Raw genomic sequence first — 14,789 nt, 5'->3', positions numbered from 1 at the left:
TCACCCACTTCCTCCATGGCCAAGCCCTCTGCCCCTGAACCCAGTCCCCCAGCTGCTGCCTGCCCCCTCCAGAGACCCATGGCTGCACCATGGGAAAGACCACCCAGCCCTTAGCCACGCCCATTCAGCAAGCCCCGCCCCCATTCTCTTTATCCCCGCCCACTACCGTGAGCCGGATATTTTCCTTTTGCTCCGTCCATTCCACGCCCACTTTACTAGCCCCGCCCATCCATTGGCCCCGCCCACCCCTAAAAAAAAAACCGGGCCGAGGGGCGCGGCTGGTCGCTTTTCTGATGTCATCATCTCTACGCGCCTCCCCCGCGGCCATATTGCGGATTGATTCTGCTCCGATTGTTTTCGTTTCTCTCCCCAGTTTTGTCTCCGGAACCGGCGGCGCAATCATGGCGGCTCCACTCGGTCTGAACGCTAAACAGCCGCCGATCCAGTCCACGGCTGGAGCCGTGCCCGTCCTCAATGAGAAAGGTGACGAGGGCCTGGCCAGGGGATTGAGGCCTATCACGGCCGGAGCCCCGGGCGGTCGTTACAGTGACCCGGGGGAGGTGGGGGGGGGGGGGGTGGCGGGCTGTCGGAGTGAGCGAGGGGCCGGGGGGAGGGTGGGAGTGAGTGAAGGGCCGGGGGGAGGGTGGGAGTGAGTGAGGGGCCTGGGAGGGTGGGAGTGAGTGAGGGGCCGGGGGGAGGGTGGGAGTGAGTGAGGGGCCTGGGAGGGTGGGAGTGAGTGAGGGGCCGGGGAGTGTCAGAGTGAGTGAGGGGCCGGGAGGGATGTCGGAGTGAGCAAAGGGTCGGGGAGTGTCAGAGTGAGTGAGGGGCCGGGGGAAGGGTTGGAGTGAGTGAGGGGTCTGAGAGGGTCGGAGTGAGCGAGGGGTCGGGGGGAGGGTGTTGGAGTGAACGAGGGGCCGGGGGTGTCGGATTGAGCGAGGGGCCGGGGGGAGGGTTTGAGTGAGTGAGGGGTGGGGGGGTGCGCAGTGACTAAGAGGTCGGAGTGAGTGAGGGGCCGGGGGGGCGGAGAGAGTGAGGGGCTTGGGGGGGTGCGGGAGAGTGAGGGGCCGGTGGGGGGGGGGGCGGGCTGAGTGAGTGAGGGGCCGGGAGGGGTGCTGAGTGAGTGAGGGGCAGGGGGGTCGGAGTGAGTGAAGGGTCGGGAGGAATCGGATTGAGTGAGAGGCTGGGGGGGTGCGGAGCAAGTGGGGGGCCGGGGGGCTGGTGTGAGCGAGGGGCCGGAGGTGTCGCAGTGAGCGAGGGGCCGGGGGGAGGGTCGGAGTGAGCGAGGGGCCGGGGGGAGGGTGGGAGTGAGTGAGGAGCCTGGGAGGGTCAGAGTGAGCGAGGGGCCAGGGAGGGATGTCGGAGTGAGCAAGGGGTCGGGGAGTGTCAGAGTGAGTGAGGGGCCGGGGGGTGGGGTCGGAGTGAGTGAGGGGTCTGAGAGGGTCGGAGTGAGCGAGGGGTCTGGGAGGGTCGGAGTGAGCGAGGGGTCTGGGAGGGTCGGAGTGAGCGAGGGGTCGGGGGGGTGTCGGAGTGAATGAGGGGCCGGGGGTGTCGGAGTGAGCGAGGGGCTGGGGAGGGTCAGAGTGAGCGAGGGGCCGGGGGGTGTTGGAGCGAGCGAGGGGCCGGGGGATGTCGGAGTGAGCGAGGGGCCGGGGGATGTCGGAGTGAGCGAGGGGCCGGGGGATGTCGGAGTGAGCGAGGGGCCGCGGGGAGGGTCAGAGTGAGCGAGGGGCCGGGGGGTGTCGGAGTGAGCGAGGGGCCGGGGGATGTCGGAGTGAGCGAGGGGCCGCGGGGAGGGTCAGAGTGAGCGAGGGGCCGGGGGGTGTCGGAGTGAGCGAGAGGTCGGGGAGGGTCAGAGTGAGCGAGGGGCTGGGGGGGGCGGAGCAAGTGGGGGGCCGGTGTGAGCGAGGGGCCGGGGGGAGGGTGGGAGTGAGCGAGGGGCCTGGGAGGGTGGGAGTGAGCGAGGGGCCGGGGAGTGTCAGAGTGAGTGAGGGGCCGGGAGGGATGTTGGAGTGAGCGAGGGCCGGGGGGTGGGGTCGGAGTGAGCGAGGGGCCGGGGGAAGGGTCGGAGTGAGCGAGGGGTCTGGGAGGGTCGGAGTGAGCGAGGGGTCTGGGAGGGTCGGAGTGAACGAGGGGCCGGGGGTGTCGGAGTGAGCGAGGGGCCGGGGGTGTCGGAGTGAGCGAGGGGCTGGGGAGGGTCAGAATGAGTGAGGGGCCGGGGGGTGTTGGAGCGAGAGGTCGGGGAGTGTCAGAGTGAGTGAGGGGCCGGAGGGGTTTCGGAGTGAGTCAGGGGTCGAAGTGAGCGAGGGGTCAGGGAGGGTCAGAGTGAGCGAGGGGCCGGGGTATGTTGGAGTGAGCGAGGGGCCGGGGGGAGGGTCAGAGTGAGCGAGGAGCCGGGGGGTGTCGGAGTGAGCGAGAGGTCAGGGAGTGTCAGAGTGAGCGAGGGGCCAGGGGGAGGGTCGGAGTGAGCGAGGGGCCGGGGGGAGGGTTTGAGTGAGTGAGGGGTGGGGGGGGCGCAGTGACTAAGAGGTCGGAGTGAGTGAGGGGCTGGGGGAGTTGGAATGAGTGAGGGGCTGGGGGGGCGGAAAGAGTGAGTGGCCGGGCCGGGGTGCGGGAGAGTGAGGGGCTGGTGGAGGGGCGGGCTGAGTGAGTGAGGGGCAGGGTGGTCGCAGTGAGTGAAAGGCCGTGAGGAGTTGGAGTGAGAGGGGCTGGGGGGGGCGGAGCAAGTGGGGGGCCGGAGTAATTGAGGGGCCAAGGGGGTGGTTGAGGGGCCAGGGGGGAGCAGAGTGAGGGGCCGGGGCCGGTCGGCGTGAGTGAGGGGCCGGAGGGGGGGGTGTCGGAGTGAGCAAGAGGCCGGGGGTGGGGGAGCTGAGTGGCGGGCTATTGACTCAGTGAAAGATGTCATCTGGTGAAACACTTTAGAATGTTTTACTATGTTAAAGGTGCTGTATAAATACAACTTGTTTATTTGGTGACGGCTCCAGCCTCGGAGGCCAGTCCAGTCACTGCTATCTCTCCCTCCCCATCCCCACAGAATCACATGCCACTGAAGGCCCATCCTGCCTTTGCCTTTCCTTCCTCTCGGGTGCTTTTGCCCTGCCCAAAACTCTTGTTATCCCTGGATAATTCCCCCGCTTTCTCTTTCCGATGTGTCCATTGAGGAATCAATCCAGACCGTCCTGCCCAGGCGACAGTTTGGCTGGCGATTGATCCCGCTCACCTCAACCTTCCCCATAACAGATCAATGAATGCCATCCCTCTCTCTCTTTCTCTCTGGAATGTCACAGGCTCGTTGTGGAAGATTGCATTGATATCTAGATTTGACTGGAACCTGCAACCTTCCTACGTGATTGTACTTTCCACTCCATGTCACCCACATCACTAAATCACACCTTTGTGTCTCTCTCAGGCATCTTACTGGTTTCACCCCTCACTCCTCCTCTCAGACACTTATGACACCCAGTACCATCTTAGTGTTTTTCCAGTGATGGACTCTCTCCACCTCCATCAAACTCTGCTCTGTGACTTCTCACCCATGGTGGTTTTAATTTCTGTCTCATACAAACATAGGAGTAGAAGTAGACCATTCAGCCCCTTGAGCCTGCTCCGCCATTCAATAAGATCATGTATGATTTGTTTGCATTTTGAATTCCACATTCCCATCTACCCCCGATAATCTTTGATTCTTTTGCCTAACAAGAATGTATCTACCTCTGCCTTAAAAATACTCCATGACCCTGCCACCACCGCCTTTTGAGGCAGAGAGTTCCAAAGTCGCACGAAAACTGAGAAAAAATTTCTTCTTATCTCCGTCCTAAGAGAGCGATCCCTAATTTTAAAACAGTGCCCCCTCGTTCTGGACTCAAGAGGAAACATCCTTTCCACGTCCACTTTGTCAAGGCCGTTCAGGATCTTATATACTTCAATCAAGTCACCCCTCACTCTTCTAAACTCCAGTGGAAACAAGCCCAGTCTGTCCAACTTACACTCATAAGAAAACCCACTCATTCCAGCTATCAGTCTAGTAAACTTTCTCTGAACCGCCTTCAACACATTTACATCCTTCCTTAAATAAGAAATCCAAAACTGCACACAGTGTTCGAGATGTAATCTCTCCAATGTCCTGCATAACTGAAGCATAACACCATTACTTCTATGTTTAATTCCTCTCCTCTCCTAATCCATTAGCCTTATTACTTGCTGTACCTGCATAATAACTTTTTGTGACTCATGCACTAGAACTTTGAGATCCCTCTGCACCTCAGAATTCTGAAGTCGTTCTCTGTTTAAGTAACACTCTGCTTTTTTAAAATTCTTTCTGCCAAAGTGAACAACCTCACATTTTCCCACATTATATTCCATCTGCCAGATTTTTGCCCGCTCACTCAACCTGTCTATATCTGTCTGCAGCCTCATGTCCTCTTCCCAACATACTTTCCTATTTATCTTTGTGTCATCTGCAAATTTAGCTACCATGCCTTCACTCTGCTGATCTAATTATCTAAGCCATTGATGTAAATTATAAAAAAGTTGAGGCCCCAGCACAGAGCCTGCGGGACTCCACTCATCACATCCTGCCAATCAGAAAAAGACCCATTTATGCATATTCTCTGTTTTCTGCCAGCCAGCCAATCTACTATTCATGCTAATATGTTACCCTCTACACCATGAACTTTTATTTTCCACAATAGCCAATGATGTTGCACTTTATCAAATGCCTTCTAGAAATCAAAGTACAGCATGTCCACAGGCTTCCCTTTAACCACAGTGCATGTTATTTCTTCAAAGAGCTCCAATAAATTGGTTAAGCATGATTTCCCTTTCACTAGATCATGTTGACTCTCCCTGATTAGAGTTTTTCAAAGTGCCCAGCTATAACCTCCTGAATGATCAATTCTAACACCTTCCCCACAACAGATGTTAAGCTAACTGGCCTCTAGTTTCCTGTTTTCTGCCTCCCTCTCTTCTTGAATAGAGGGGTTATATTTACAACTTTCCAATCTGAAGGAACCTTTCCAGAATCTAGCGAATTTTGGAAAATTAACACCAACACATCTACCACTTCATTAGCCACCTATTTTAAGATCCTAGGATGAAGTCCTTTGGGACCCAGAGACTTATCAGCCCACAGCTCCATCAGTTTGCTCAGTACTGCTTCCCCAGTGATTGTAATTTCGCCAATTTCCCCTCTCCCTTCCACCTCCTTATTTACAGCTATGACTGGAATGTTTTTGTATCCTATAGTGAAGACAGAAGCAAAATATTTGTTCATTTCATCCGCCATTTCCTTATTATTTACTATTAACTCCCCACTGACATTCTCTAGCGAACCAACACTCCCGTTCTTATTATTTTCCTTTTTAGATAGCTGTAGAAAATCTTGCTATCTGTTTTCAAATTTCTAGCTAGCTTCCTCTCATTCTCTATTTCTTTCCCCTGATTATCTTTTAGTCATTCTCTGCCGTTATTTATATTCTGACCAATCATCTGACCTGCCACTCATCTTTCCGCAATTATGTTTTTTCCTTAAGTTTGATGCTTTCCTTAAATTCTTTAGTTAACCATGGATGTTGGGTCTTCCCTTTAGAATTTTTTAGGAATATACATATTCTGAATATTTTGAAATATAACCTTAAACATCTGCCACTGCTTCTCTATTGATCTATCCCTTAGCCTAGTATCCCAATTCACTTCAGCTAGCTCAGCTTTCATGCCCACATAGTTGCCCTTATTTAAGTTTAAGATACTAGTCTTAGACCCACTCTTCTCCTTTTCAAACTGGATGTAAAATTCAACCATATTGTGGTCGCTGCTATCTAGGGGTACCTTTACTCTGAGGTCATCTCAGTTCAGCCATGCCATAGCTGGGTGGGAGACCTGAGGCCCAGTCCCCTTTCGATCTCTTGTTGCTGATGATTCTCCAGTTACTGTGGTAATGCTCTTCACTAAACACAGCTGCCTTCTGTGCCCAGGTGAGGTGTCAATGGAAAAGGTGAAGGTGAAACGCTATGTCTCTGGTAAGCGACCCGACTATGCGCCAATGGAGTCCTCAGACGAGGAGGAGGAAGACTTCCAGTTTGTTAAGAAGCCGAAGGACACAGAGGCGGAGCCTGAGGTGACAGAGGAGTTGGCAAATGACCCCCGTCTGAAGCGTCTCCAGAACCGGCTCTCCGAGGATGTAGAGGAGAGGTAAGAGACTCTGGGGATCACACAGGGTCAGCCAAGTTCTATTTATTTTTACTTGAATGTGTTCTGTTTATAATATTACAGGCTTCCTCCTTAAACATACTGCCTGGACCTGAACTGCACAGATCAGGGAAGGTCGCAGGTGAAATGTCTGATCTCAGGTGAAGGCCAGGGGATGAGTGGTTTCACTGCGCCTCAGTTAAGGAATTTTTAAAAAGTCACTAGGATTGCTGTTCCTGATCAGGAAATGAACATACAACCCAGGCTTGTACTGAGGGAGGATTGCACTGTCAGAGATGCCATCTTTCAAATGCGACATTAACGCAAATGTCAGTTTAAGTGGATGTCAAAGATCCCATGCAACTATTTTCCTGGCCAATATTTATGCTTCAACCAAAATCACTGAAATGACAGACTAACAGGTCATTTATTTAAATTGCTGCTTGTGGGATGGACAAATTGGCTGCTGCATTTACCTTTTTACCAGCAATGACTACATTCCAAGTCATTCACTTTTGGATATCCTGAGGATGTGAAAAGGGCTATATAAATGAAGTAATGTTCAGTGTTCGAGCTCTGTTGCTCCCTGGAGAAGATGACCATTGTGTTTTCTTTTGCCTTTCTTCAGGTTGGCTCGGCATCGGATGATCGTTGAGCCCGAGGTGGTGATGGAAGCGGAATCGGAGGATGAGGGTGAGCCATGGCATGTGGATCGGGAGGACACCAGTGAGGAAGAGGAGGAGGAAGTGGACGATGAGGTGTGTTTGGGTCTTGCACTAGCACTTAAGTAACAATGAACGGGAAATAGTGAACCTTTAAAAGCAGGAGGACCGACGGCAGAAGTCAATGTGTAGTAGTGAATAAACTGGGTACGGATTGGGTGGAGACTCAATGACTGGACACGTGCAGACCCCAACCTGAGTGCAGTTTCTAAGTGGAATCACAGGCCTGTCTCTCTTTAGGTGCTGACCAGTTTTTTCAGAATGTTACTGGGCAATGACTGTGGAAGGAATGGTCGAAGCGGATAAGATATATTTAAGGGGAAGTGAGAAAGCAATAGAAAAATATGCTGATAGAGTGAGATGAAGTAGGGTGGAGCATAAACAACAGCACTGACCTCATAGAGTCTTAGTCATAGAGGTCTACAGCACAGAAAAAGGCCCTTTGGCCCATTGAGTCTGCGTCACTCAAACAAGTACCTAACCATTCTAATCCCATTTTCCAGCACTAGGCCCATAGCCCTGTATGCCATGGCATCTCAAGTGCACATCCAAATATTTCTTAAATGTTATGAGGGTTTCTGCCTCTACCACCCTTTCAGGCAGTGAGTTCCAGATTCCCACCACCCTCTGGGTAAAAAAATTCTTCCTCACATCCCCTCTAAACCTCCTGCCCCTTACCTTAAATCTATACCCCTTGGTTATTGATCCCTCCACCAAGGGGAAAGGTTCCTTCCTGACCTGTTGGGCCGAATGGCCTGCTTCTGTGCTGTGCACGTCAGACAGATTGCAGCTGCTGGCATCAGTTGCTCCTCAGGCTTGTGGGTGTATGACCCTGGACTATTTCCCCAAAGTTACTTACTGGTACAGGATGTAGGTATCGGGTGTAAAACTGGGCAGCCCTGCTCAGGAAGGACCTGGCACTTTGCTGAGTTAGCTGATTGCAGCTGAAATGCAAGTAGGTAGACTGCAGTTAGCTTCAACCTCCCTTGAGCAATGCAAGAATCAGGGCTCTGGCTGCAACATTTGAAGGTGTGGTGTGATGAAGAAATGGTCAGGCTTTGAATGCCTCCCACATTCAAATAACTTATCCAGGTTAACACATTAAGGCCACTTGACTGAGGGAACAGGAGATGGTCAGTGCCTGAGGAACATCATGTAGGTAGGGTAAAGCTGGTTGGACAAGGTTAGGGCCATGGGAGAGAACAGAAATGAATTATAGCCCATTGGATCAGGGGATGGTGGTTATCTTTAGAAATCATTTTCAGCACTCAGCCCAACTGGTCTGTGCTGATGTTTGTGGTTTGTAGCAGCTCCTCCAATCTTACTTCGTCTCAATACATCTTTCTATTCTTTTTTCCCTCGTGTGTTTATCCAACTTCCCCTTAAATGTATTGATTCTATTCACCTTATCCACTCCCTATGGTAGCAAGTTCCACATTCTCACCATTCTCAGTAAGGAAGTTCCTCCTGAATTCCAGATTAGTTTTATTAGTGACCATCTTAAAATGATGGTCTCACTTCTGGTCCTCCTGCAAGTGGAAAGGTTTTTAACTTAAGTTGAGTTGTGATTGTGTATGGACAGCTTTGATCAGTAATTGAAGGTCAGGAGCCCAAGCAGATTTACAGCTGTCCCTCTTGTACCCTGGCAGGAAATCGAACGCCGTCGTGCTATGATGAGACAGCGGGCTCAGGAGAGAGAGAATGAGGAATTGGAACTGTTGGAACTGGAGGATGAAGGCAGATCTGGAGAAGAGTCGGAGGAGGAGTCTGAGTATGAGGAATATACTGACAGCGAGGACGAGACTGAACCGAGGCTAAAGCCTGTCTTTATAAGAAGGTATGATTCATATAAAGCTGGCAACCCATAAACTTTCTCATGCAAAGCAGTAAGTGTGTGTGGGCAAAGGGCACAACACCAGGTTAAAATTACCAACAATCAGGGTAAAATTTATTAATTCACTTGGGCCATTAGCTGACTTGCGCTGGAAGTAGTAACATTGTCAAACCAGTGCAGTGAGGGAGGCTCTTCTGGGAATGAAGCTGAGGCATGTTGAGTAATTCAGGGAGATTGACTCTATTCAGCTCTTCTGTACCTGTCCTGGGAGTGCCTGATGGAGACAGTGTAGAGGGAGCTTTACTCTGTATCTAACCCCGTGCTGTACCTGTCCTGGGAGTGTTTGATGGGGACAGTGTAGAGGGAGCTTTACTCTGTATCTAACCCCGTGCTGTACCTGTCCTGGGAGTGCTTGATGGGGACAGTGTAGAGGGAGCTTTACTCTGTATCTAACCCCGAGCTGTACCTGTCCTGGAAGTGTTTGATGGGGACGGTATCGAGGGAGCTTTACTCTGTATCTAACCCTGTGCTGTACCTGTCCTGGGGGTGTTTGATGGGGACAGTGTAGAGGGAGCTTTACTCTGTATCTAACCCTGTGCTGTACCTGTCCTGGGGGTGTTTGATGGGGACAAGGTATTGAGATGTTTATCCGTCAATCAGCGATAAAACACATCGGCTAATAATCAGATTGCTGTTTGTGGGATCTTGCTGTGCATATATTAGCTGCTGTGTTTCCTAAATTACAACAGTGACTACACTTAAAGTACTTCATTCGATGGCATTACTGTTGCTGAATCCCTCACTATCAACAATCTGGGGGCTACCAGAAACCAGAAACTGAACTGAACCAGCCATATAACTACTGTGGCTACAAGAGCAGGTCATCCTGTGGCGAATAACTCGCCTCCTGACTCCCCAAAGCCTCTCCATCATATATAAGGCACAAGTGAGGAATGTGATGGAATACTCTCCACCTGACTGGATGAGAGCAGCTCCAACAACACTCATAAAGCTCGATATCATCCAGGACTATGCCGCCTACTTGATTGGCACCGCATCTACCACCTTAAACAACCATTCTGTCCACTGACGCACAGTGACAAGTGTTTAACATCTACAAGATGCACTGCAGCAACTTGACGGCACCTCCCAAATCCACAGCCTCTACCACCCAGAAGGACAAGGGCAGCAAATCCATAGGAATACAAGCACCTGCAAGTTACCCTCCACACACCATCCTGACTTAAAATTCTGTCGCTTAGTCTAACTCCTGAAACTCCCTTCAGAACAGCACTGTGGGTGTACCTACATCCCATGGACTGCAGTGATTCAAGAAGACAGCGTCACCACCAGCTTCTGAAGGGCAGTCAGAGATGGGCAATAAATGCTGGGCTAGCCAGTGACATTCTCACCCTGTGAAAGGATTAATTGAAAACAAATTGGCTTTGGGGAGATAAAAACTATTTTATCCAATTTCTTTTATCTGAGGTTTGTATTATGAGCGAATCTGTGCAGGTCCTCTTGACAAACGTCCCCATTCTGATTTTCCCCAGAAAGGACCGTGTCACGGTGCAGGAACGTGAGGCTGAGGCCGTAAAGCAGAAGGAGCTAGAGCTGGAGGCAAAACGTTTGAGCGAGGAGCAACGCAAGTACACACTGAAGGTACTGAGTGCAGGCTGCAGATCTGCACTGCTTCCTGTGTGCATTGTGAAATCCTGCCCTCCTCCAGCACAGCTCACAGGATAGGGATTAGGAGTACCCTGGGCTGGATTTGTGCCCTGCAGCTCAGTGCCACTGCAGGAAGCATGCTGTGGGGGAGGGGGGTGGTGGTGGCGCAGTAACTAGATAAGACTGGCGGTCTAGTTTTGGATATTGGGATGGCACTAATGGAGGAAGGGCAGTACCAGTGGGTGGGGCTGGTTGGCAGACCATTCTGGTGAGGGCAGAGGACTATCAGTGGTTTCCATGGCGAACTAACAAGCGATGTCGTGGCATTTTGCAGATTGTGGAAGAGGAGGCCAGGCGAGAGATCGAGGAGTCACGGAGAACACTGTCGGCTCTCGATGCACTGAACACCGATGATGAGAACGATGAAGAGGAATACGAGTCGTGGAAAGTTCGGGAACTTAAACGCATTAAACGGGACAGAGAGGAGCGGGAATCGTGAGTACTGTATTTAATCACTATATACCACCACCTCTTCATTACTGCAACACCCTCCCCATTCCCTTTAAACCCTGCAGAAATATGTCAGCATCTATGCTGCATACCTAACTCACTCTTTACTGAATCATTATCCAATATACAAGTTAGTCGGGCATTTCTTTGAGCAGTGTGTCCACTATCAGTACATTACTTCAGTGTGTTTATATATAGTGAGTATGATAATGCTAACTTTGAATAAAATTAATCTTGCTTCCCCCCCCCCCCACCCCCCACCCATCCGATTTTCTGTGTGGATGAAGTGATTATTTTGTGATTGTGAAGGGTCATTCCTTGTTTCATGACCATCCCATTTTGCAGCATGGAGAAGGAGAAAGCTGAGATTGACCGAATGCATAATCTGACAGAGGAGGAGAGGCGAGCAGAGCTTCGAGCCAACAGCAAAGCCATCACCAACAAAGCCAGCAAAGGAAAATACAAGTTCCTGCAGAAATACTACCACAGAGGAGCCTTCTTCATGGTGAGTGGAGCTGGTTCCAGCTGACGCTAAACGCAAACCCCAATATTTTGGGGCCCCCTGGTAGTTCCAGTAATAGGTGCATAAGCCTGTGCTCACGCTCCTAGTAACTTGTGTTGGAAACTGTTTGTGGGGATTGGGCTCCAGTGTGATGGTGTCTAGAGTAGGATAGCCTGCTGACAGTCACTGACATTAATGGCCATTCAGACGAGCCAAAGGGCTGCTGTTGCACGTGGTACCAGGCGCCAGTGAGAGGCAGCACCTTTGGGAGATGGAGATGAGAGCCATGATCTTTCGAGGCATCTTTAAGGACGTGCTGATTATTTGCAAAAATGGGCCATGGACGGAATTTGATGTGTCTTATTTTGTTACAAACCATATCTGTCTGCTCTGGGAGTATACACCACTTGTTAATAGATATAAAACTCCCTCTAGTGTGCTAAACTAACTGACCCTCTTGTTTACTGTCTAACAGGATGAAGAGGAGGATCTGTACAAACGGGACTTCAGTTCCCCAACGCTGGAGGATCATTTCAACAAGACCATTCTGCCCAAAGTCATGCAGGTACTGTGCACCTGGATTACCTGAGGTGGGACCAATAAGGTCCCACCCTTATTGTGGGAGGGGGAGGGTTAAGGCAGGTATTGGGGGAGATCCTATGGCACTGCCAAAGTAACTGGTTTTCAGAGATAACAGCTCTGGGTACGAGAGTGAGAAACAAGCTAGGGATCAGCTGGGAGAGTAGAATGCTCCTGCACTCAGGTGGCTGGACGATGCTGCTGAGGTCCTGCTGGGCCCTGAGGACATCCAGGACAAGAGGGGCAAGGCTCAACTAGGGAACTTACCCCGTTTCCTCACTGACTGACGCTTCGACCAACAAAATACATAGCACGTCACTTAACATTTGAAAGAGAGAAGCTGACTTTGTGTGTCCCGTGGAGTCTCTGTCAGAACACCATACGTTTTGATGGAGGATCCCACCAACAGCTTTAAAACTGCTGCCCTTCAGACATCAACTGACCACTTCTGTGCACTTTCCTAGCACCGTAACCACCTGTTGTGAAAGATAAGGGAATGAGAATCTCAGTTGCTCTCTACATGATTCATCATATGTAAAGAATGATTAACTGGGTCATGTCTCCCCACATGAGAAAGTCAAATGCAAAGAGAAATCCGAGCTGATAAAGGGGGACACCAGAAACTCCAACACATTTTTAAATTTTTTTTTAAGCTTTTATTTTGTTTTAATCCTTTCATTTAGACTTGAGAGTTTAGTTACCAAGGGGAAAATGGTGATCAGAAGTTTTCAGGTAAAAATTTATCAACGTGAGTTATGATGAAATGGAATGTGCTGACTGAATGGGTGGTGAGGAGTGAACAGGAGCTTCCTGAAGGGAATTGGATAGAAACTTGAAGGAAAATTGGAATATGGGGAAAGAGCAGGGAGTGAACCTAATTATATAGCTCATTCAAAGAGCCAGCACAGGCATGCAGGGCTGAACGGCCTCTGTCTAGGCTGTGAGATTCTATGACTGATGGGCTGCATATTTCCTGTACTTTGTGTGAAATTTGCTTTGTTGCTGTTTGAATGAAAATGCTTGGCTGGCTAAACTGAATTTGGGGCCACATTTCACTCCCTCCATCAGGTCAAAAACTTTGGTCGTTCGGGCCGGACCAAATACACTCACCTGGTTGACCAAGACACCACCTCGTTTGACTCGGCATGGGCCCAGGAATCTGCTCAGAACAGCAAGTTCTTCAAGCAGCGGGCAGCTGGTGTGCGTGACGTCTTTGAGAGGCCATCGGCCAAGAAGAGGAAGACCACGTAATCTCGGGGATGCAAAGGGCATTGAGGCCACAAGAACTTTGTTTTACACCAAGCATTAGATCTTTTGCACGGTGAACCTTTACCACACCTGGTTCCGGTTTCTAAGACTTAGTAATCGTCTGTTAAAATATTGTTAAAATATTATTCGCGTGGTTTTAAGAAAGCAGGTTTATATTACATTTTTTCTGGAGCGTATACATTTGTGTAATCATGTATCTTTTCCCTGTTGTTTTGCTGAGTAGGATTAAAAATTGCAAGTTGGTGAATTTATTTCTAATCTCCTTGTTTCATTCTTGTGAGTTGGGCTACATATCTTCCTGAGGGAGGAACATTGGTATTCAGGCAACAATGCAGTGTGAGCCTGCACATTGTAAATTAGTACCCTGGATTCAATTATCCAACCTCCTCCTGCCCGCCACCCCCCCCCCCCCCCCCCCCCCCCCCCCCCGCCCTTCCCAAGATACATAGAAATTAAAACATAACATCCAAAAAAAAATCAGCACACTGTTATGATCTAGAAAGCACTGCTTGACGGTTGGTAGAAGCAGATTCAATATTAACTTTCAAAAGGGAATTTGATCTGACGTATATGAGGGAGAAAGGAATAGAAAGGTATGCAGATAGGGTGAAATGAAGGGGGTGGGCGCGGCTCGCGGAGTAGCCTTGTGTGCAGCCTAACTGCCGGCACGGACCGGTTGAGTTGAATGGTCAGGCTGTGCTGCGTAGTGTCCTCGGCCCAACCATCTTCAGCTGCTTCATCAATGACCTTCCTTCCATCATAAGGTCAGAAGTGGGGATGTTCGCTGATGATTCCACAACGTTCAGCACCATTCGTGACTCCTCAGATACTGAAGCAGTCCATGTCCAAATGCAGCAAGACCTGGACAATATCCTGACTTGGGTTGACAAGTGGCAAGTAACGTTTGTGCCACACACGTATCAGGCAATGACCATCTCCAACAAGAGAGAATCCAACTATCGCCCTTTAACATTCAATGGCACTACCATCATTGAATCCCCACTATCAACAGCTTGGAGGTTACCATTGACTAGAAAGTGAATTGGACTAGCCATATAAATACTGTGATTACAAGAGCAGGTCAGAGGCTGGGAATTCTGCGGCGAGTAACTCATCTTCTGCCACCCCAAAGCCTGTCCTGCATCTATAAGGCACAAGTCAGGAGTGTGATGGAATAATTACACTTACACTCGAGAAGCTTGACAGCATACAGGACAAAGCAGCCTGCTTGATTGGCACCCCTTCCACAAACATTCACTCCTCCCACCACCAACGAACAGTGACAGCAGTGTGTACCATCTACAGCAGGAACTCACCGAGGTTCCTTCAACAGCACCTTCCAAACCCACGACCACTACCATCTAGAAGGACAAGGACAGCAGATTGATGGGAACACCACCACCTGGAATTTCACCCCCAAGTCACTCACAATCCTGACTTGGAAATCTATCGGCGTTCCTTCACTGGCACTGGGTCAAAATCCTGGAACTCCCTTCCTATCAACACTGTGGGTGTACCTACA

At 50.3% G+C, this 14,789-nt stretch overlaps 1 protein-coding gene across 1 annotated transcript; it reads left to right on the top strand.

Annotated features, from left to right (window-relative positions):
• The first annotated feature begins 303 nt into the window (after positions 1 to 303).
• Positions 304 to 13,518, top strand: mfap1 (microfibril associated protein 1). Its single transcript, XM_041178196.1, has 9 exons — positions 304 to 483; positions 5,970 to 6,186; positions 6,812 to 6,941; positions 8,555 to 8,742; positions 10,293 to 10,401; positions 10,742 to 10,902; positions 11,263 to 11,422; positions 11,895 to 11,984; positions 13,067 to 13,518. The coding sequence occupies exons 1-9, from the start codon at positions 402 to 404 to the stop codon at positions 13,247 to 13,249; spliced, it is 1,320 nt and encodes a 439-aa protein (XP_041034130.1). The 5' UTR covers positions 304 to 401; the 3' UTR covers positions 13,250 to 13,518.
• Positions 13,519 to 14,789: the final 1,271 nt, after the last annotated feature.

This window comes from Carcharodon carcharias, chromosome 32 (assembly GCF_017639515.1).
Source record: "Carcharodon carcharias isolate sCarCar2 chromosome 32, sCarCar2.pri, whole genome shotgun sequence".
Classification (NCBI taxonomy): Eukaryota; Metazoa; Chordata; class Chondrichthyes; order Lamniformes; family Lamnidae; genus Carcharodon; species Carcharodon carcharias.
Note: the sequence above shows the minus strand (reverse complement) of the source record. Positions and strands in the feature narration are given on the sequence as shown.

Bases quoted from the DNA above. Each gene is read 5' to 3' on its own strand.
- mfap1 (XM_041178196.1), top strand. From the start codon at position 402: ATGGCGGCTCCACTCGGTCTGAACGCTAAACAGCCGCCGATCCAGTCC. The intron at 484-5,969 runs GTGACGAGGGCC...TTCTGTGCCCAG, and splicing joins GCCCGTCCTCAATGAGAAAG to GTGAGGTGTCAATGGAAAAG. The intron at 6,942-8,554 runs GTGTGTTTGGGT...GTACCCTGGCAG, and splicing joins AGGAGGAAGTGGACGATGAG to GAAATCGAACGCCGTCGTGC.